The sequence below is a fragment of the Manis pentadactyla genome, chromosome 5 (assembly GCF_030020395.1).
Source record: "Manis pentadactyla isolate mManPen7 chromosome 5, mManPen7.hap1, whole genome shotgun sequence".
Lineage (NCBI taxonomy): Eukaryota > Metazoa > Chordata > Mammalia > Pholidota > Manidae > Manis > Manis pentadactyla.
Genome location: NC_080023.1, coordinates 122987123 through 123011346, shown reverse-complemented (window position 1 = coordinate 123011346; position 24224 = coordinate 122987123). Strand labels below are relative to the sequence as shown.

General features: G+C 38.7%; 1 protein-coding gene across 2 annotated transcripts in view; it reads left to right on the top strand.

Moving 5' to 3' along the window:
* Positions 1 to 24224, top strand: part of SETD7 (SET domain containing 7, histone lysine methyltransferase) — a 52640-nt gene that overhangs the window by 11000 nt on the left and 17416 nt on the right. For both annotated transcript variants that reach the window (XM_036929683.2, XM_057502628.1), the window contains exons 3-4: positions 16771 to 16972; positions 20805 to 20994. In XM_036929683.2, coding sequence (XP_036785578.2) covers positions 16771 to 16972; positions 20805 to 20994 — 392 coding nt within the window. The remainder of the gene's footprint in view (positions 1 to 16770; positions 16973 to 20804; positions 20995 to 24224) is intronic.

Sequence of the window (24224 nt, the reverse complement as noted above, 5' to 3'; positions counted from 1 at the left end):
AGGAAACTGTGTTTGGAAAAATCACAAAGTGTAGTGACAGAAGATTTGGCCTGATACCTTCCAATCTTATATAAAACCTAAAGCTGGGTGTGTGATTTTTTTTTAGCCCACTTTATTGAGGTATGATCCACATACAAAAAGTTCTACATACTTAGTATATACAACTTGGTGAATTTGGAGTTAAGTATATTTTTATGAAACCATCACCCTAATTTATGCCATAAACTGTGTATGTGATTTATGAGGTTTCAAATATAAATTTATATCAAGAAAATTCTAGAATCCATTTTCCCTTTCCATAGAATATGATAAACCTGAATAGGAATTGAAAATATTCAGGTCACCAGGAAAAATGACCCTGTCAAGTTTTTTAACCAAGTTCCTAGATAGAAGCAGAATATTTTATTTTAATATTACATGTGTAGCAAATAATTGGTAGAATTAAAAAACTTCAAAAAATACAGAAATGTAAAAAGTGAACATACTCCCTCTTCTTTTTTTACCCCCACCACCAGGTCACAGAGTGAACCACTGTTGTCAGAGAATTTAGGCACTTTAATTAAATATATTCAAGTTAAAATAAGGAAATAGCTACCTATTTCTAAATCATTTTAAGTAACCAAAATTTTAGATAGCTATATAACTTTACATAAAATTTTAGCCATACAAACATTTACATAGCCAAGTAAGGCCTTTTTACTAATATCTCAGCTTCAGAATTTTTGCTGGTTTTGAGATCTTAGCCAACAGTTAGCCTTTACTTCATTATATGAGAAAATGCAGAACAGAAAAGCTGTTATTACAACCAGCTTATTACGTCAGGAAACCTAAAGTCAGACCACTCATCCTTTTCCAGATAGTTTATCCCATAAATGAGGAATAAATGGGAAAACTGACCTTATTTTTTAAATTATCTTTTCAAGCAGCTATTATTTTCCATTTTCTCCCCTTTTTAAAGAAAAGAAGAAAATTGTCCTAAGATAAAGTAATTGGAACTTAATATCTGCTCTGGTCCTGAGATCGAGGCATTTAGACATTGAGGAGAAAGGAGTCCTGAGGCTCTGTGGTGTGGCTCTGGAGTCTCTCTGGCACCTGTGGATTCGCTGGAGTGCTGAGGAGTATTACAAAATGTTTAGCATGCAAAATACTGTGACATACACATCTCTCCTTTGTATACTAACCCCCAATTCTGGATGTTCATTTCAATGATTTTTTTCCTTAATTGTTCTCTTTTCACCCAAGATTTATGGGTATAAAGACAATTTAGCAGTAATTCTTGAAATCTGAGAATGGTAACAGAGAGGTATTTCAATGCTGACTGGCTTCAGGCCGTGTCACATTCAGGAATCATATGATTTTTAGCTTGATTATGAGATATAGATGAGTTCATGCATTCACTTATTTTTTTTATATTGATGCTTCAGCTTGACATGCCAGTTAGATGTCAAAGTGTTATGTACTACGCGATGACTTCATTCTCCATCCCAGTCATTTTCTGACATTGATTTATTAAACTAATGTGCCCAGTTAAGAGGGCTTCTTGGCATTTATTGTTGCCCAAATAACCTAAGTGAGGCTGCGCATCTGATGATTTCAAGCAGCTATTATTTTCCATTTTCCAGTGAGAAAGGTTGACATTTTCCAGGTCTACGTGGGCATTCTTTTGGCTTTTAGAAAGTGCTTGGTCACACATTAGAGAAATTGGAGTTGGAATGGACTTCTAAAGTCATGTATTCCAATTTCCCACACAAGGCAAAGGTCCCATCTTTGTTCCTGATAGCCATCCAGGTTTTGTTGGAACCAGGCTGAACAGATATATTCATCTGCATTCTAATAAACAGTTCTGATTCAGGCAAAAATTTGTGTGACATACAAGAAGAAAGGCAAAAGAAATGGTTAACTTTGAATACCTACAATTTGTTTAACACTGGACACGTTGCCATCATAACCATCTGTGAAGTAGATTTTATGATCCTTTTTTACACCCTGAGGCACAGAGTGGTTAAATAACGTGCCCAGGGTCACCTAGTTAGTGAAACTGGAGCTGAGATTCAAGCAAAGGTGACTTCAATTCCCTAGCCACCCTCTTTTCACTGCATCTACTAGCCTTCTCTGACCAGAAGCAAGGAAATCACTCTGATGCTGACTGCCTTTCTTCCATGCTTTCATTTCACTTGAGGTTGCTTGTTACTTATAACTTCAAGTTCAGAGTTCAACAAAAGTTCAAAGGAGTCCTCAGGTGAATTCATTTACTTTCTTATTAGAGCTTGCACAGCTTGGTAAGAGCTTTGCAGATTCATGGAAGATTTTCCAGAGCAGTCATCTCAGAAGAGCCCTGTTTTGGTAAGTTGGCCTCCACAAACTTGTTTCCTGACTTGTGAGATGGGGATAATTACACCTGCTTCTCTGAGCTGTTGTGAAGATTTGATGAGAAAACTTGTGAAGACCTTGTAGAATGAAAGAACCTAGCAGGCACTCATGGAAAAACATGGCTTTTTTTTCTATTACTGTTATTTTTCTGTTACTGTTAAACTTTTTCTCCAGCTCTGTTGAGATACTATTTACATACACCATATGTAAGTTTAAGGTGTAAAACGAGGGGTTGATGCATGTATATATTGTGAAATGATTACCACAATAAGGTTAGTTAACACCTCTTTTGCCTCACATAATTACTTTGTGCATGTGTGGTGATAATATTTAAGATCCACTCTCTAAGCAATTTCTAGTATATTATATAATATTGTTAGTTATAGTCATCATGCTGTACAATAGAGCCTCAGAACTTACTCATCTTATAACTGGAAGTTTATACGCTTTGACTAAAGACTCCCCATTTCACCCATCCCCCAGTCCCTGGCACCACCACCATCCCACCCTCTGTTTCTATGAGTTAGGCTTTTCCAGATTCCACATGTAAGTGAGATCGTATGGTATTTGTCTTTGTCTGACTTATTTCACATAACATAATGCCCTCAAGGTCAAGGATGGATTATTACTTTTCATCTTTTATTATTGATGTTACTATTACTAGTTGATAACAATGGCTAGCAGTTTTCTTTGGATTTATTTTTAGAGAGGAAACTAAACTTCACTAATTGCTCTTCAAATACTTAACTGTTATCTTGAGCCATTATAATAATCAGATCCTACAGACTCACTGATCTTCTATTAAAGGAACTTGGATTATAGCACATGATATTACATGGAAGCACTGTAGTGCTCCAGTCAGCTTTCTTATCAGCCTCTGGAAGAAGTTGAAGCTTCTAGCTGGATGCAGCCCTAGCACATGATTAGGGCTCATCGTTGATGCTTTTCTTTATGTGGTTTTCAGTATTTTAAGAGATTATATATAATATAATATGTCAATTATATCTAAATTTTTAAAAGAAATAATATTATATAAAATAATTTATAAAACAATGTTTAAATACTAAGAGCCACAGTTTTGATTACAGATGGAAATTTAAAGATGAATTCAGTTAAAATGCCCCTCTTAGTTCTTAGATTGGGATCTTATTGATTCCAAAACATGAAGGAAAAGCTGAAACTGTCAAGTCTCCTAAGAACACTTTTGTGTTTTCAGATATTAAAGAGAATTTTTAAATGAAAATACAATGATGTTTGAATAGAAGGCTGATTATTAGTCTAGCTAAACAATTATAAAAATTCTCCTATTTCTATGCAAGTTGGATTTCCTAATTTAATTTATTGCTAGAAATTTAAGTACAAGAGCTTTGATAAAACAGGTAAAAATGGTCTATGTGTATATATACAGAAAAAGAATTTAATTAAAATTGGTGTTTCAGTGTTCTTTACGTTTTGCAGTTACTTGATTCAGATGATGGTGCCATTAAAGTCAAACTGTTGAAAGACCATTTTCGTAGTTTCTTAACATACTAAAGAATATGCCAAGTTGTTGAAAAGGACTTTAACAATATACAAGTCAAGAACATTGTGTATATGATGATATATGATCCCCTTTTTGTTAAAACAACAAAAGGTGGAAAAATGCATAATATATAAAGGAAAAAGGTCTTAAATGGTACATGCCAAATTAGGTCAGAGTGCTGGGAATTTCTACTTTCTACATCTTTGTAGTGCTTGATTTGTTTTTTATTTGTTTGTTTTACAAGGATATAACTTTTTTCACATGAACATATAACTTTCCCCAATCAGTGGACCACTCATAATTATTCTAGATAGAGAGGAATTTTTCTTGCTTTTTTTAAAAAGTAGATTTAAACCAGTTTTGTACCTTTCTTTGACTATATATTCCATAGCTATTTCCCCAATACTGCTGTTTTAAGCCCAGTTTCTCAGTAGAAAGCTCATTTCATATGCATGAATGCACATGCTTAATAATAATAATAGCTGTTGTTTATTTGAATCATCACTATGTCCCAGATCATCTGTTAAGCACTTGATATGTATCAACCTATTTAAGCCTGATAATGACCCTATTAGGAGCTGCAGTTTACAAGTGAAGAAATAAAGCATAGAGTTTAAGGAAGTTTCCTAACTTACAGACAATATGAACATAAACTTCATATAATGAATACTCCCTGCAATTGAGTAAAATTTTTAACATTGTGGGGGGGAGCCAAGATGGCGGCTTGAATAGAGCAGCGGAAATCTCCCAAAACCACATATATTTTTGAAAATACAACAAATACAACTATTCCTAAAAGAGAGACCAGAAGACACAGGACAACAGCCAGACCACATCCACACCTGCGAGAACCCAGTGCCTTGTGAAGGGGATAAGATACAAGCTGCGGCCTGGCGGGACCCGAGCACCCCCCAGCTCCCGGCGGGAGGAGAGGAGTCGGAGCGGGGAGGGAGAGGGAGCCCAGGACTGCTAAATACCCAGCCCTAGCCATCCGTACCAGAGCACAGACACAAAGTGCATGCGTAGGGTGCTGGATACTAGGGAAACAGGACAGTAAGACCTGTGAGCGGGTCCCCACAGCTGGCACCCCTGGGACAAAGAAAAGTGAGTGCTTTCTGAAAGACTTAAAGGGACAGGGACCCCACAGCTGGATGGAAGCGTCCTGGGATACTTAGCCCAGCAGCTGAGAATCCCAGGGAACTCCAGGCGCCCTAAACCCCTGGGTGGCAGTGCAGCTTGGAGGCCCCTCATAGCAATAAACAGCCTCCCGCCTGTCTCCCCTCCAACGCGGCTCCTCCATATCGGAGCAGCAGACTGAGGCTGGCCACATCCATAGCAACTGCGGAGCTTAACTCTGCAGCAACTGCACAGCTTAACTCCACAGCAGCCAGGCAAGAATCAGAGGCCCAATCTGCACACAGCTGCCCAGCACAAGCCGCTAGAGGTTGCTGTTCTCCCAGGACAGGAAGGCCACAAACCAGCAAGAAGGGACGTTCTCCCAGCTGACACACAGCACCAGCCCTGCACAAATACCTCTATTGCCATGAAAAGGCAAAAGAATTTGACACAGACCAAAATCACAGAGTCAACCCCTGAGAAGGAGATAGACCTAACCAATCTTCCTGAAAAAGAATTCAAAATAAAGGTCATAACCATGCTGACGGAGCTGCAGAGAAATATACAAGAGCTAAGGGACGACGTCCAGAGGGAAATTACAGAAATGAAACAATCTCTGGAAGGATTTATAAGCAGAATGGATAAGATGCAAGAGGCCATTGATGGAATAGAAACCAGAGAACAGGAACGCATAGAAGCTGATGCAGAGAGAGATAAAAGGATCTCCAGGAATGAAACAATATTAAGAGAATAGTGCGAGCAATCCAAAAGGAACAATTTCTGCATTATAGGGGTACCAGAAGAAGAGAGAAAAAAAGAGATAGAAAGTGTCTTTGAAGAAATAATGGCTGAAAACTTCCCCAAACTGGGGGAGGAAATAATCGATCACACCACGGAAGTACACAGAACTCCCGACAGAAGGGACCCAAGGAGAACAACACCAAGACACATAATAAAGTGGCAAAGATCAAGGACAAGGACAGAGTTTTAAAGGAAGCTAGAGAGAGGAAAAAGGTCACCTACAAAGGAAAACCCATCAGGCTATCATCAGACTTCTCAACAGAAACCTTACAGGCCAGAAGAGAATGGCATGATATATTTAATGCAATGAAACAGAAGGGCCTTGAACCAAGGATACTGTATGCAGCACAATTATCATTTAAATATGAAGGAGAGATTAAACAATTCCCAGACAAGCAAAACTTGAGGGAATTTGCCTCCCACAATAAACCTCTACAGGGTATTTTAGAGGGACTGGTCTAGATGGAAGCACTCCTAAGGCTAAACAGATGTCACCAGAGAAAATAAAATCACAGCAAAGAAAGCAGACCAACCATATACTAACTAAAGGCAAAAAATAAAATCCGCTACCCACAAAAGCAGTTAAAGGAAACACAAAGAGCACAGAATAAAACACTCAACATATAAAGAATGGAGGAGAAGGAATAAGAAGGGAGAGAAATAAAGAATCACCAGATAGTGTCTATAATAGCTCAGTAAGTGAGTTAAGTTAGGCAGTAAGATACTAAAGAAGCTACCCTTGAACCTTTGGTAACCACGAATCTAAAGCCTGCAATGGCAATAAGTACATATCCTTCAATAGTCACCCTAAATATAAATGGACTGAATGCACCAATTAAAAGGCACAGAGTAATAGAATGGATAAAAAAGCAAGACCCATCTATATGCTGCTTACAAGAAACTCACCTCAAACCCAAAGACACGCACAGACTAAAAGTCAAGGGATGGAAAAACATACTTCATGCAAACAACAGGGAGAAAAATGCAGGTGTTGCAGTACTAGTATCAGACAAAATAGACTTCAAAACAAAGAAAGTAACAAGAGAAAAAGAAGGACATTGCATAATGATAAAGGGCTCAGTCCAACAAGAGGATATAACCATTATAAATATGTATTCACCCAACACAGGAGCACCAGCATATTTGAAACAAATACTAAAATACTAAAAGAACTAAAGGATGAAATAGAATGCAGTGCATTCATTTTACGAGACTTCAACACTCTACTCACTCCAAAGAATAGACACACCAGGCAAAAAATGAGTAAGGACAGGGAGGCACTGAACAACACACTAGAACAGATGGACCTAATAGACATCTATAGAACTCTACATCCAAAAGCAACAGGATACATATTCTTCTCAAGTGCACATGGAACATTCTCCAGAATAGACCACATACTAGGCCACAAAAAGAGCCTCAGTAAATTCAAAAAGATTGAAATTCTACCAACCAACTTTTCAGACCACAAAGGTATAAAACTAGAAATAAATTGTACAAAGAAAACAAAAAGGCTCACAAACACATGGAGGCTTAACAACATGCTCCTAAATAATCAATGGATCAATGAACAAATTGAAATAGAGATCAAGGAATATATGGAAACAAATGACAACAACAACACAAAGCCCCAACTTCTGTGGGACGCAGTGAAAGCAGTCTTAAGAGTAAAGTATATAGCAATCCAGGCATACTTAAAGAAGGAAGAATGAATAGTCTAATGTCACAATTATCGAAATTGGAAAAAGAAGAACAAATGAGGCCTTAATCAGCAGAAGAAGGGACATAATAAAGATCAGAGAAGAAATAAACAAAATTGAGAAGATTAAAACAATTGAAAAAATCAATGAAACCAAGAGCTGGTTCTTTGAGAAAATAAACAAAATAGATAAGCCTCTGGCCAAAGTTATTAAGAGAAAAAGATGATCAACACACATCAACAGAATCAAAAACGAGAAAGGAAAAATCATGACAGACTCCACAGAAATACAAAGAATTATTAGAGACTACTATGAAAACCTATATGCTAACAAGCTGGAAAACCTAGGAGAAATGGAGAACTTCCTAGAAAAATACAACTTTCTAAGACGGACCAAGGAAGAAATACAAAATTTAAACAAACCAATTACGAGCAAAGAAATTGAAGTGGTAATCAAAAAACTACCCAGGAACAAAACCCCCGGGCCACATGGATTTACCTTGGAATTATATCAGACATACAGAGAAGACATAATACCCATTCTCCTTAAAGTTTTCCAAAAAATAGAAGAGGAGGGAATACTCCCAAACTCATTCTATGTAGCCAACATCACCCTAATACCAAAACCAGGCAAAGACACCACCAAAAAGGAAAATTACAGACCAATATCCCTGATAAATGTAGATGCAAAACTACTCAACAAAATATTAGCAAATCAATTTCTAAAATATATCAAAAGGATCATACACCATGACCAAGTGGGATTCATCCCAGGGATGCAAGGATGGTACAACATTCGAAAATCCATCAACATCATCCATCACATCAACGAAAAGAAGGGCAAAAACCACATGATCATCTCCATAGATGCTGAAAAAGCATTCGACAAAATTCAACATCCATTCATGATAAAAACTCTCAGCAAAATGGGTATAAAGGGCAAGTACCTCAACATAATAAAGGCCATCTATGATAAACCCACAGCTAACATTATACAGAACAGCGAGAAGCTGAAAGCTTTTCCTCGGAGATCGGGAACAAGACAGGGATGCCCACTCTCCCCACTGTTATTTAACGTAGTACTGGGGCTCCAATTAGACAAAACAAAGAAATACAAAGAATCCATATTGGTAAAGAAGAAGTTAAACTGTCACTATTTGCAGATAACATGAAATTGTGCATAAAAAACCCCAAAGACTCCACTCCAAAACTACTAGAACTGATATCGGAATAGAGCAAAGTTGCAGGATACAAAATTAACACACAGAAATCTGTGGCTTTCCTATACACTAACAATGAACCAATAGAAAGAGAAATCAGGAAAACAATTCCATTCACAATTGCATCAAAAAGAATAAAATACCTAGGAATAAACCTAACCAAAGAAGTTAAAGACCTATACCCTGAAAACTATAAGACACTCTTAAGAGAAATTAAAGGGGACACTAACAAATGGACACTCATCCCATGCTCTTGGCTAGGAAGAATTAATATCATCAAAATGGCCATCCTGCCCAAAGCAATATACAGATTTGATGCAATCCCTATCAAATTACCAACAACATTCTTCAACGAACTAGAACAAATAGTTCAAAAATTCATATGGAACCACAAAAGACCCCGAATAGCCAAAGCAATCCTGAGAAGGAAGAATAAAGTGGGGGGATCTCACTCCCCAATTTCAAGCTCTACTACAAAGCCATAGTAATCAAGACAGTTTGGTACTGACACAAGAACAGACCCACAGACCAGTGGAACAGAATAGAGACTCCAAACATTAACCCAAACATATATGGTCAATTAATATACGATAAAGAATCCATGGACATACAATGGGGAAATGACAATCTCTTCAACAGTTGGTGCTGGCAAAATTGGACAGCTACTTGTAAGAGAATGAAACTGGATCATTGTCTAACAGCATACACAACAGTAAATTCGAAATGGATCAAAGACCTGAATGTAAGTCATGAAACCATAAAACTCTTAGAAAAAAACATAGGCAAAAAACTCTTGGACATAAACATTAGTGACTTCTTCATGAACATATCTCCCCAGGCAAGGAAAACAAAAGCAAAAATGTACAAGTGGGACACATCAAGCTGAAAACCTTCTGTACAGCAAGAGACGCCATCAATAGAACAAAAAGGTACCCTACAGTATAGGAGAATATATTCGTAAATGACAGATCCGATAAAGGCTTGACATCCAAAATATATAAAGAGCTCACACACCTCAACAAACAAAAAACAAGTAATCCAATTAAAAAATGGGCAGAGGAGCTGAACAGACAGTTCTCTAAAGAAGAAATCCAGATGGCCAACAGGCACATGAAAAGATGCTCCACATTGCTTCTCATCAGAGAAATACAAATTAAAACCACAATGAGATATCACCTCACACCAGTAAGGATCGCCATCATCAAAAAGACAAACAACAAATGTTGGCGAGGGTGTGGAAAAAGGGGAACCCTCCTACACTGCTGGTGGGAATGTAAACTAGTTCAACCATTGTGGAAAGCAGTATGGAGGTTCCTCAGAATGCTCAAAATAGAAATACCATTTGACCCAGGAATTCCACTTCTAGGAATTTACCCTAAGAATGCAGCACTCAAGTTTGAAAAAGACATATGCACCCCTATGTTTATCGCAGCACTATTTACAATAGCCAAGAAATGGAAGCAACCTAAGTGTCCATTAACAGATGAATGGATAAAGAAGATGTGGTACATATACACAATGGAATATTATTCAGCCATAAGAAGAAAACAAATCCTACCATTTGCAATGACATGGATGGAGCTAGAGGGTATTATTCTCAGTGAAATAAGCCAGGCGGAAAAAGACAAGTACCAAATGATTTCACTCATATGTGGAGTATAAGAACAAAGGAAAACTGAAGGAACAAAACAACAGCAGAATCACAGAACCCAAGAATGGACTAATAGTTACCAAAGGGAAATGGACTGGGGAGGACGGGTGGGAAGGGAGGGATAAGGGCGGGTAAAAAGAAAGAGGGCATTACGATTAGCATGTATAGTGCATGGGGGGCACAGGGAGGGCTGTGCAACACAGAGAAGACAAGTAGTGATTTTACAGCATCTTACTACGCAGATGGACAGTGACTGTGAAGGGGTATGTGGGGGGGACTTGGTGAAGGGGGAGCCTAGTAAACATAATATTCTTCATGTAATTGTAGATTAATGATAACAAAAGAAAAATAAGAGAAAAAAAATTTTTTAACATTGTTAAATTCCTCTCAACCTTCTTTTTTTCTCTCTTTTTTATTTTGGTATCATTAATATACAATCACATGACCAACATTGTGGTTCCTAGATTCCCCCCATTTTTAAGTTCCCACCACATACCCCATTATAGTCTCTGTCCATCAGCATAGTAAGATGCTTTAGAGACACTACTTATCTTCTCTGTGCTATACTGCCTTCCCCATGCCCCCACCATGTTATGTGTGCTAATCATAATGTCCCTTATTCCCCTTCTCCCTTCCTTCCCACTCATCCTCCCCAGTCCCTTTCCCTTTGGCAACTGTTAGTCGATTCTTGGGTTTTGTGAGTCTGCTGCTGTTTTCTTCCTTCAGTTTTTGTTTTGTTCTTAAATTCCACAGATGAGTGAAATCATTTGGTACTTATCTTTCTCCACCAGGCTTATTTCTCTGAGCATAAGACCCTCTAGCTCCATCCATGTTGTTGCAAATGGTAGGATTTGTTTTCTTATGGCTGAATACTATTCCATTGTGTACCACATCTTCTATGTCCACTCATCTGCTGATGGACACTTAGGTTACTTCCATTTCTTGGCTATTGTAAATAGTGCTTCAATAAGCATAGGAATACATATATCTTTTTCAAACTGGGCTCCTGCATTCTTAGGGTAAATTCCTAGGAGTGAAATTCTTGGCTCAAATGTTATTTCTATTTTGAGTTTTTTGAGGAACCTCCATACTGCTTCCCACAATGGTTGACCTAATTTACATTCCCACTAGCAGTGTAGGAGGGTTCCCCTTTCTCCACATCCTCACCAACATTTGTTGTTTTTTTCTTTTGGATGGTGGAGATCCTTACTGGTGTGAGGTGATATCTCATTGTGGTTTTAATTTGAATTTCTCTGATGACTAGTGATGTGGAGCATTTTTTCATGTGCCTGTTGGCCATCTGAATTTCTTGTCTGGAGAAGTGTCTTTTCAGATCCTCTGCCCATTTTAAATTGGATTATTTGCTTTTTGTTTGTTGAGATATGTGAGCTCTTTATATATTTTGAGTGTCAACCCCTTATCAGATATGTCATTTATGAATATATTCTCCTATACTGTAGGATGCCTTTTTGTTCTACTGATGGTGTCTTAAATAAAAGAGGGGAGAGTGGGCATTGCTGTCTTGTTCCTGATCTTAGAGGAAAAGCTTTTATCTTTTCACTGTTAAGTATGATGTTGGCTGTGGGTTTGTCATATATGGCCTTTATTATGTTGAGGTACTTGCTCTCTATACCCATTTTGTTGAGAGTTTTTATCATGAATGGGTGTTGAATTTTGTCAAATGCTTTTTTAGCATCTATGGTGATGTGCATGTGGTTTTGTCCTTCTTTTTGTTGATGTGATGGATGATGTTGATGGATTTTTTTAATACTGTACCATTCTTGCATCCCTGAGATGAATCCTTCTTGATCATGAGTGATGATCTTTTTGATGTGTATTTTAATTTGGTTTGCTAATATTTTGTTGAGTATTTTTGCATCTATGTTCATCAGGGACATTGTTCTGTAGTTTTCTTTTTTTGTGATGTTTTTGTCTGGTTTTGATATTAGCATGGTGCTGGCCTCATAGAATGAGTTTGGAAGTATTCCCTCCTCTTCTACTTTTTGGAAAACTTTAAGGAAAATGGATGTTAGGTCTTCACTATATGGTAAAATTCAGCGATGGTGCCATCTGGCTCAGGGTTTTTGTTCTTAGGTAGTTTTTTGTTTAACAGTTTAATTTCATTGCTGGTAATTGGTCCGTTTAGATTTTCTGTTTCTTTCTGGGTCAGCCTTGGAAGGTTGTATTTTTCTAGAAAGTTGTTCATTTCTGCCAGATTATCCAGTTTGTTAGCATATAATTTTCCATAGGGTGTATTCTCTAATAATTCTTTGTATTTCTGTGATGTCCATAGTGATTTTTCCTTTCTTATTTCTGATTCTGTTTATGTATGTACTTTCTCTTTTTTTCTTGATAAGTCTGGCTAGGGGTTTATCTGTTTTGTTTAATTTCTCAAAGAACCAGCTCTTGGTTTCATTAATTTTTCTATTGTTTTATTCTTCTCAATTTTATTTATTTCTTCTCTGATCTATATTATGTCCTTCCTTCTGCTGACTTTGGGCCTCATTTGTGCTTCTTTTTCCAGTTTCAACAATTGTGAACTTAGAGTATTCATTTAGGATTGTTCTTCCTTCTTTAAATAGGCCTGGATTACTATATATTTTCCTCTTAGAACTGCCTTTGCTGTTCTAAGTGTCCCACAGAAGGTGGGGCATTGTGCTGTTGTTTTTATTTGTTTCCATATATTGCTTGATCTCTCTTTTAATTTGGTCACTGATGCATTGATTATTTAGGAGCATTTTATTAAGCCTACATGTGTTTGGGAGCCTTTTTGTCTTCTTTGTACAATTTATTTCTAGTTTTATACCTTTTTGATGTGAGAAGTTGGTTGGTAGAATTTCAGTCTTTTTGAATTTGCTGAGTCTCTTTTTGTGGCCTGGTATGTGTTCTATTCTGGAAGATGTTCCATGTGCATTTGAGAAGAATGTGTATCCTGCTACTATTGGGTGGAGTGTTCTGTAGCTGTCTGTTAGGTCCATCTGTTATAATGTGTTTTTCAGTGTCCCTGTCTCCTTACTTATTTTCTATCTGGTTGATTGTGCTTTGGAATGAGTGTTGTGTTGAAGTCTCCTAAAATGAATGCATTGCATTCTATTTCCTCCTTTAATTCTGTTAGTATTTGTTTCACATATGTAGGTGATCCTGTGTTTGAGTGCATAGATATTTATAATGGTTATATCCTCTTATTGGACTGACCCCTTTATCATTATGTAATGTCCATCTCTCAACCTTCTTTTCTCAAAACAAAACCATCCCAGTTCCTATTTCCATTCTTTCATTTAGGAAAGACCACTTGAAGATGTGCAATGTTTGTATGTTAGGGGAGAATCCATGGATGCATGATGCCTGCTTTGTTCCTATGAAGGGCTCATAATCTAGCTGGAAATCAGAACATATAAGTTGATCACTAGTAAGGACATGGAAGGTAATAGTAAGAGTGGTAATAATACTCCTGGACTAGACTCCAGTGAGGAGCGTGGACTGCAGTGGCAGAGGTCACGACTGGCTTAGTGACAAGGAGGGCCTGTGCAGAGGACCGGTGGGCTTTGGTTAAGCCAGTGACGAGCAGACTGCCTCCAAAACACAACTCTCAGTGCACTTTCAACAAGATCAGAAAGCTACCTCTTTGCAGCTACCTCTCAAATATGACCAGATATTAATGTTTTAGTGGCTATAAAATAGTGCCATTTTCTCAGAGTTTATTTCTTTTTTGAGTAGAAAAATGCCGAAGGTTTGAGAATATTTGTTATTGTCCCAAGGTTATTTTTGTTTTGAATGATAAAAAAAAGAAGAACATGTGACCCGTAACTTTTTTCCTGAATGTGTGTGTCCTCAGGGATTTAAAAGTTTGGTTACATATGTTTTAAGGGAAGAAGCAAGAAAAGCATAATATGGAAGCTAAGATATGTAGGTGAGTGATTAGGGCTGGTGAGTGAGCTACTGTAAGCAGATTCTAGAGCAGGAATCAGCAGATTTTCTCTGTATAGGTGAAGATAATAAATATCTCAGGTTTTGAGGGCCACATATGGTCTCTGCTGCAAGTATTCAACTCTGCTGTTATAATATGAAAGCAGCCTTAGAGGATACAGACAGGAATGTGCATGGCTGTGTTCCAGTAAAACTGTATTTACAGACACAGGCAACAAGCCATGGTTTGCCACGTCCTCTGAAGGAAAAGTTAAAAGGGAAGTAGCACCTTTAACACCAACCAGGAAGCTTTCATGGTATTTCCTCGTGACAGAGTATTTCAAGGCCTCATCATTTTTATTGCCTTGGAGAACACAGTTCATATGATAACATGCCCCTTTTATCATCAGATTCTATCCAAGATACCATAAAAATTTGCAAAGAAAGCTAAGCTGTTTCCTCAGACAGGTGCTGGAAAATAGTGCAGTAAATCTTGCTCTCCAGTGCCTTAAGAATTTGCATTTGTGCACCTGATGTCACGTTTGTTCTTAGTATTGTGATACTAATTAAGTATGGGAAATACGTACAAGTCCATATTACTGTTTAACTGATTCCCAAGACCCATGCCTTGTAGATTTGATCACAAGACTGAGAAGTCTGTCAGGGATAACTGCCCAAACACACACAGTAATGGTTGAATACTGCTAAGAATCCAGTCAGCAGGGTTGCCCTATTTCACAAATTAAAATCCAGGGCATCCAGTTAAAAATGTATTTCAGAGAAACAACAAAAAATATTCTCATATTCAATATTTGGGACATACTTATACTAAAATATTATTTGTTTATCTAAAGCACAAACTTTCAGCTGAGCATCCTGTGTTTTATTCAATAATCCTAAAAATGAAAATATATGGTGAATTCATTTTTGCTCTATATATTGCATCATCATGTCAGTTGATTAGTTATCCTTGAAGGTTGTTCTTTTTTTCATTGTAGGAGTCTAATGACAGTTGAATCTCATTAAATTCGACCTCACTGATTTAGAATTTGGATTATTTATGCAAGAAGTATGCTAAAGTGCACTTTATTCTCTTCATGAATTTACAAAGCCTATTTATCATTGATAGTACAAACAAACCTGAAAGAGAACTATTTATCTCCTTGGGAGACTACAAATAGTGTAATTACAATGTGATCAGAGGCTATCGTTATCTAGACTGCTTTTCATTTAATAATTACAGATCATTCTGTCATTCATTAAAGCAAGGCAAGACTTTACCATGCTAAGGCAGGTGCAGCCACCTCAGTCCCCACGTCCCCCTTAGTGCCTCACCTGTCCTGGGGACACAGCGTGTGTTTGCCAGTCTCTCCTGTCTTGCTGTGTTTTAGTCATTGTGCTCTCTAGAACCTCACACAAAGTTCACTACTTGGCACTCACTACATGCATGTTAGTTGAATTCATGAATGAATGCTATCTGCATATGTTAAAATACCCAAACTGTCTTTGTTGCTAAGCAATTTACATTTTAAATTTTAAAAAATATGATGTGGTCTTCCCTTTATTCCAAATTTTAGTACACAAAGACAATTTTTGTAAAGTTAGTTTCATTGCATAATTGCCTTTCAGAGGCTAACACTGAAAACATGTTATTGAAATTCCACAAGTGTTTTATGAGGAGAAAAAGAGAGAGAGTTCTTGTGAGATCATCATGAGTTCCCCTGTGAGCTCTCTTCTGAGAGAGCTTCCTTCTGTTCTGGGACTACAGGTCTCTGAGTGTATCCGGCTGCTAATGATGCTAGCAAGGCTTAGCCTGCAGTCTTCATTTCTTGCCCCCATTTGCCCTGATCATGTAACCAACACACACACACACACACACACAAGTAAACTCCCATATGTCTTACAAAGAGATGAAGAGGGATTCTTTCAATTGCATACCAATTATGGTTGTCACCATAAATAATACATTAATGACTTAAAACAAGTATGTAGGCAGTTACACATTTTAAACCACATTTGTCTTATTAGAAACCACTGTATACAAGCCATCTGAAAGACCCCTTGGAACTCCCAGTGAATTCTGGACCACTCTTGAGGGAAATTAAGCATGAGTGGTTTGTACCTGGAAAGGGTAAAGCCAGAATACCTATTGCCTGATAGTAGTTGGCATCCAGCCTTGGGAACACCCTCAGATGAGGCTTGTCCTCAGTTTCCACCTGTGGCTTCTTTCTTCTCTGTTCCCTCCAACGTAGTAAAAGGATAAATAGGAACCTGGGGATTAGGAATTAAATCTCCCTTTCTGTCCCCAATCCTACTCATATCTCAGGAGTATTTTTTCTTAGCAATCTAGGGAATTCAGGAGGATGTGCTGAACACAGGTCAGCATTGAAGCAGAGCTGGGCGTGCAGTTCCTGTGTGCACTGCTTTCTTGTAAGAGAGTCTAGTCATGGTCTGACTGCTGCCTCTGTTCTCCCTTCTCTCACAGCACCCTGGAGGGGTACTATGTGGATGATGCCCTTCAGGGCCAGGGGGTTTACACTTACGAGGACGGGGGAGTTCTCCAGGGCACGTATGTAGACGGAGAGCTGAATGGTCCGGCCCAGGAATATGACACAGATGGGAGACTGATCTTCAAAGGGCAGTATAAAGATAACATTCGGCATGGAGTGTGCTGGATCTATTACCCAGTAAGTCTTGTGGCTCTTCATTTTGCTGGAAAGTAACATGCTTTAAGACAGTGCTTTGACTCTTCACAATAAAGAGTAAGATGTATTCTCTATGTTAGAAAATGTGATCTGTGAAACATAAGAGTCACAGTAGCTGAAGCCAGCAGTTAGTTAATAAGGTGTGCCCTCTCACTGATATTCACTAGTGACCGAGATTGTTAATCCTTGGATCTACTATTAGTTCCTTTTCATTGTTGTTTTGGAAAGGAATGATTAATCAAGATTAAAACCAATTGGGGCAAATTATTTTTAAATATTTTATAACAGTCTTTCCTTATGCCCTGTTCCTAAGGTATTCCAATTGGGGCAAATTGGTTTTATTGTACCACTAATAAAAACAAGAATATATTGCTTTTTAAAGAGATTACTTTGGTATATAGAAAGAGATGGTAGAATATTTCTTTGTTGCTATTAATTTTATTTTATTTCTCATGTGTAAGAACTCATCCAGCAATTTCCCTTCACTTTGGACTTACTAAACTGTTGTTAACTTGATTCTACTTTACAGTCCTACTCCCTATGTTATAAAGTGCTGTGTGGTTTATATTGCTTGAATTAAGGTGACTGAAATTAACTTGCCTTTGAGTAGTTGATAATATTTTATGATATTTCTGGACTTTACTAGAGCAAAAAGATGTGGCAAAACTCATGACTGGGAGTTAATGCTCTGACTTTTGTTTGCATTTCAAATACCCCATCCGTTATTTTTGAATTTCCAGAAAATGTGTCAGAAAATAGACCTTACAAAACATTTTATCTAGTGTTTTGTTTTGCCTAGATCTTAGGTCAAAATAAAGTTTGTCTTACTCTGAGCTCAATCAGCATTCACAAAAACAAATGATCTATTACATGTGTAACAAGAAAAGTAGCCCCTGCTAAACTACTCACACATTATTGTTCTTTAAAAATAAGTTATACCTTAGGAACAGGGCATAAGGAAAGACTGTTATAAAATATTTAAAAGTAATTACTACAGTATTTACAGATCTTCTTGGTGTAGGATGTGCAATGATCAAAAGCCCTTTCAGTTACTGCTTAGAAGGCAAGTGGGAGAGGGGAGTGGTGGAGGCGCTCACAGCCCAGCACACTGAAACTTTCATCAATGATGAGTAGGTAGGGTGAGCATCTGGCTGCCCCAGGCTAGGGAGCTGCTGAAATGACAGTGGATCTTGGAGTCAGGATAAGGGGAACTCCATGTGGGAGGATCAGTATAGGAAGGAGGCAAAATATGGATTACCAGATTCTCCCACTATCTGTCATCTCACTTTTGACTATGATCAGTTAAAGTCCCTAGAGATCACAAATGTACTAAGGTGAATGGATCCACCTCACTCAGGGTAGTTGCATTTTGAAACCTTAATGTACAGCTACACTTGAGCCTTTGACTGTAATTACTATCTTATTAAATACTGAGAGAAGACTGCCTTGTAAGAAAGCACTGGGTGGGGGAGGGTATTCACAGCTGACTCACTTGGTAACCCTTGCTTTATGTATGATACCTGCTGGCAGTTGAGGGGGCTCATAACACCTCTCCACCTTCTGGATTGGGAATCAACTAAGAAATAGATATAGGAGCCAGGGATCAGAATGTGGGTTTTATCATGCCAATGCTGGATTGGAGATGTGGTGCGAACCCAAAATCAAAATGGGCTTTTACTCCATCACCCTGTGAACTGAACAGATGGACCAGCTGCAGACAGAGCACTAGAAAGTTGCAGGTTTCCCCTGGAGGAGTAGGGCCTGCCTGGAGGAGCTCCCCAAGGAGGAGACTGGATTGGAGAAGGGAACAGGTACAACCTGTAGGCCCTGCCAGTTCCCAGGAGAGGGTAAGTGAAAATGCAGAGGACCCCTAGAGCAGCACCCTACCCAGTAAAGAGACAGGTGTCAGTGGTGTCAGACATGCCTTCTCACTAATCAAATGAATGACTCCCCCTCCCATGTGGAAGAGCCATTGAGCAGGAGAGAGAAAGCAACAGCTTCTTCCCCAACACTCCTGGACACAGCAGCAAGGACATTTTTTGTGACATGGGGTCAAGATAGGAACACAGGGAGGAAAAAATAATGATTTGCCCTACAGCATTTTAAGCTCACTCTGAGGACAGTTTATTCCTTTGAAAAATTTACCTTGATGAAACTGATGTAAAGATTTTAATTAAAACTTCCTAACTCCTTTTGGAAATAAAAGAAGAATCTCTCCTTTATCATTCTAGACAAATTAAGATTCACTGTCCCCCACCCAAAACCAGAAGTTTAAAGTGTTTAAGGGAAAAAATGTGAGCCCCTAGGAAGACAGAAATCTGTTATAAATAAACAGTAATGTTGATGGCTTATATTAGTCACAGTATGTAAGAAGCACAAGTGCTCCAACACCTCTCAGCTCAATAATCATCACTGGAAGCCTCAAAGCAGATCTTGCAGAAAGTATCATCTCTGTTTATCCTGGGTTTATTAAAATTAAGTCAGGGAAGACAGAGAGCAATAATATATCCCTAATGCACTTTCTATCCATGAAAAATGCTTCCAAGTATTTTTCTCTCTATGGAAGTGCTGTGATTCCTTTCTAAATTTGTAAGGTTTTTTTTTATATACAAAAAGCAATTAAGACCACGGTGAACTGTAGAAATCATGTACCTAATGTTACTTATTCCTGCTGCTTCTCAGTAAGCACATTTGGGACCACTCAGAAGTCACCCTACATCACTGACTCTGAGTAGCTGTTCCTAGAATGTTGACTTGGGGAAATAACCAAGCTTTTAGAAGATATCATAGCATTACTATTGTTATGTCAAATCCACAAAGGTCTCAGATTTTCACTTATACTATCAGGATCTTCTGGGTGGAGGTTGTGGGGAGGAAACATCTCTTACACTCTTAATTAGATTATTCTTTGATTATTAATTAGATTATTTTTTTGGTACTCTAGTTCAATTCAGAGAGTATTTATGGGTCACCTCTCATGTCCCTGGCACTCACCAGCATACAAAATTGTGTGATAGCTTCTGCCCCACAGTGTTTAGTGATCCTTAGGAATGAAGCGAATGATGGTTAAACAGGAAACACAGCTGGCTCCACTCCTAGAAGGAGGAAGGAGGGAGCAGTAAATAATGAAGAGTGGGAAGAAAGAAGTCATAAGAAGGAAGAATTTAGCTGATCTTGTTTCCCTTTTCCTTCATCCACAAAAAGTGATCGCGTAGGATTCTCAGAAAGGCAGTGTCCTCAAGTCCTTCCATTTATTTTTTAGAAAATGCAGACAGCTCTCTTTACTTGTGTACACTAAATTAATTCTCAAATACGTCTGAACTAAAGATTTTCTTAATAGACCAGAAATGCAGAATTCAATGTGGAGGAGTAAATTCACCTGAGTAGCAGGTAAGAATGTCTGGTTACAGATCCCCATCACATTTGGTATTGACCCAAAGTAACACTTAGTTACATTTCCTTCCAATGTTTGTACCTAATATTACAAACATATTTGTTTCTTAGATTACAAACCAAGATAGAATATCTTGTCCAGGATCATCAAATGCAATTTAGTTTCTGACTCTCCAAATCCAGCTGATACACCTTCTATGCATAAAACTTCTGCAACTTCTAGCAGTTCATTTGTGTGGGCTGGATGGGAAGAGATGCATCATGTTTGTCTCCCTTGTGTGAGAAGCTCCGAGTTGTTAGACTATTATGATCCATATTAGTGCTATTAACAATGCAAGTGCACAAGAGAAATTTCTCTAACTCGTGTCATATAGATAAATACTATATGTAATGTTTTCTGGTTTTTGGTTTCTCCTATCAGGATGGAGGCAGCCTGGTAGGAGAAGTGAATGAAGATGGGGAGATGACTGGAGAGAAGATAGCCTATGTATACCCTGATGAGAGGACTGCCCTTTATGGGAAATTTATTGACGGAGAGATGATAGAAGGAAAACTGGCTGCCCTCATGTCCACTGAGGAGGGAAGGCCTCACTTTGAACTGATGCCTGGAAGTAAGTTGACTCTGCTTTAGGTGGGTTGGTCTAATTCCAAAGCGGGTTGTTAGGGCTTAATTTCTTTATTTAATCCACTTTAATGGTGTATGAATCAGCTTTGCTGATATCAGACACCTCAGTGGTTTAGAACAGCAAACACAGGTCTGCCAACAAGCTGTATGCCAGCTGGTCTAGGTTGGGCTTGGCAGGGCCAGACTGCACTTGAGGCTTCTGGTCAGGTTTGCTCCATATGTCTTAATTCTGGGGCCCAGGCTGAAGGGACAGTGGTGACAGGGTCAAGATTTTCTTAGATGTGTCATAGGAAGCACAGCATGAGCATACACCTACAATGCCTCTTGAAGCCTTAGCTTAGAACTGACACAATATCACTTTCACCTACTTTTCATTGGTCAAAGCAAGTCACATGGCCAAGACAAATAGTGAGACAGGGAAAAGCACACCGTGTACTTTAGTAGCAGATACTGGAAAGTAACTTAACAAGGGCATAGCTATGTAATCTAATGCAAGGAAGAAGTGAAGAAATGACAGCAGGAATTCAATCAATTTCAACAAGTTGTATCTCAGGAAAAAACCTGAAATACAGTGTAATGATATTAAAGAATCAGATTAGATAGATCTCCAAGTTGGTACAAATTATAAAGCTGATGCAGCCTGAGCTCTGATCGGGAAAGTTAAATGCATATTTAAAGTTAAAGGCATCCCTTCCCTCCTTCAGAGCCCAGCAACTTCATGGAGCACACACCCAATACACGAGTTAGCCCAGTGGAATCCATAGTAGAAAAAATCTTATTTCCTTTTAGAAGTATAGTATGGCACACTACACATTTTTTCTGAGTATATTTGTAGAAAATCTGGAAAACATTACCAGTTAAAAATCAAGATTTTGTATATTGAGTGACACAACATAAGAAAGCTGTTTGAATTGGTCTGATTCCTCAAAAACAATATTTGCATATACATATTTCCAATCCAAGTTAAAGTTCCAAGGAGAAAGGAGTAGAAAAGGTAATAAATCTAGGCATTAGTAGGCCTAAATATTTAGCTTTTTGTGGTCTCAATGAGAATCTTCATGGAATGATTGTCCAAAAATAGGAAATCTAGCATTTGCATTCAGGTCGAACTTGGGTTATTTTAAATGTCTCCATGTTTGTCTAAGTTAAAAATTGAAGCAGTCTAAATGCAATGTGGGATTCTAGATTGGATCTTAGAACAGAAAAAAGGACAGTTGTGGAAAAACTGGCAAAATCTGAATTAAGTTTGGAATTTAGTTAATATGTTGGTTTCTTACTTTTGACAAACATACCGAGTAATGTGAGAAGCTAAAGTGTGGGATACTGGGGAGGCACTGTCCTCTCTTTGCAACTTTTCTGTAAATTTAAAATCATTCCAAAATGAAGTTGTTGTTTTTAAGTGGAACAGTAATTTTTGAACTCCAAAATCTGGTATCTGTGCTCTTCACATATGTTTTGAAAGGAGACAGTGTTACAATGCTCAGAAATAAAGACACTTGGGCCAGGGGAGGATCCCAACTGGTCATTAAAATTTTAACACTTCAGAAGTGGCACATTTTTAGTGGCAAGAGTCTTGAACTTAAGAGTCACCAAATTTGAGTCTCAGCTCCAGCATTTATTGTACTATGGTCTTGGGCAAGTTATTTATCTTTTCACAACCTGTTTCTTCATTATAAAACATGGATTGTGGCACCTACCATAAAACAGCACAATGGAACTGATTGTTATTGCTATGTTCTTCTTAGTAAAAGTAAGAAACATATTTTGGGAAGTGAGAGTGCTCATTCTTAAAGGAGTGATTATTTTTCTTAGAACTCCTGGTTGCAAGTCACAAACATCCTCTTCAAGTTAACATAAGGCCAAAAAAGGAGGGGAGGTGCTGACTTGCAAGGTTCTGGCAAGCCTCAGTTATTTTCAGGATATGTCGAGCAGTTTAGGTTTGAAATGGGTCAGGATGCATGGCTGCTCTGAGTGACTGGGCAGAACCCAGGCACAGAGCTTGGTGTTAGTGTTCTGCTGTGTCTCTCCCCCTCGCCCTGCTTCAGTTACAATTTGAACTGCTGACTGGCTGGCAGATGAGGGTGTAAAGGGTCACATGGCCATCTGGTCCAGCTGGTGGAGGAAGGAGGAGGAAACCTTAGCAAACATCCTTCCTGCAGTGCTCCCAGCCTGCCCCTCACCTACCTCTCCCCATACACCCTTTCTCTTTATAGTTCCTAACTGTGCCTGGTTCCCCACTTGTTTCATGCTCATTTTCTAATTAAGCCTCTGGTTGGGATTTCTCCTCGCCTCATCTCTTCACCTCTCCACAGAGGAACTCCTTTCCCTGGCTAATTCCTACTTCATCTTTAAGGCTTGGCCCTCAGTCTCTTAAAATTAATGTTTGTCACATGAATGAATAGATTCTAGTCAAAGGACATAGTACAAACTCTAGAGGAGAGGAGGCAAAGTAAAGGATGTGTTCCGTCTGCCTGGAGCATAGGCCAGCCCTGTGGAATAGAGGAAGGGACAGTCAGCGTTGGAAGAGAACGCATCAGCTCCTTGAGAACAGGAAGAGGTGTTTCTCCTACTCATGGCTGCACAGCCCCGATACCATGCTTTACCTGGATTGGCCCTTGGTACATCTGTGATGAAAGGTTTAGACTAAGGAGAGGAGACGGAAGTTCGTAGGACAATTCCTGCACAATAAGAATGTGTATTCCACAGACAACTTTGATTTAAATGTGTGTTTTTTTCTTCTCTGAACTAACTTCCATTAATGAATTATTCCCAGATCCATCCCTCATCCTTCTCTTGCCCTGCTTTTATTAAAGGGGTCTCCTGCCCCCTGCAGGCTCTGTGTCTGGGGCCCCTGCGCATTGGCTTCTGTCTGAGTCTTGGCCGCAGGAAGGCACTGGACCAGGATGTAGAGAAGGAGGGGATAGGGAGAAGCCCTCCCTGTGTCCAGTGGTGTCTCCTGAATCCGTCTCCCACCAGGAAGGTCCCACATCGTTCTAGCTGCCCTTGGCTCCCCCAGCTCTAGAGCACCACCTCCACCTTCGTCTTTGTGACTTAGGGTGGTAGCTTCCTGCTCCTCCCAGTTCCTTGGCCCCTCACTGCCCCTTTTGGCTTCTCTGCATAGCAAATTTCCTGAGTTAAATTCTCTCTCTTTGAAATTCTCAACTGGTCTGTTTCCTGGTTAGACACTGACAGATCTGGATTGTTATCTAACTTTCA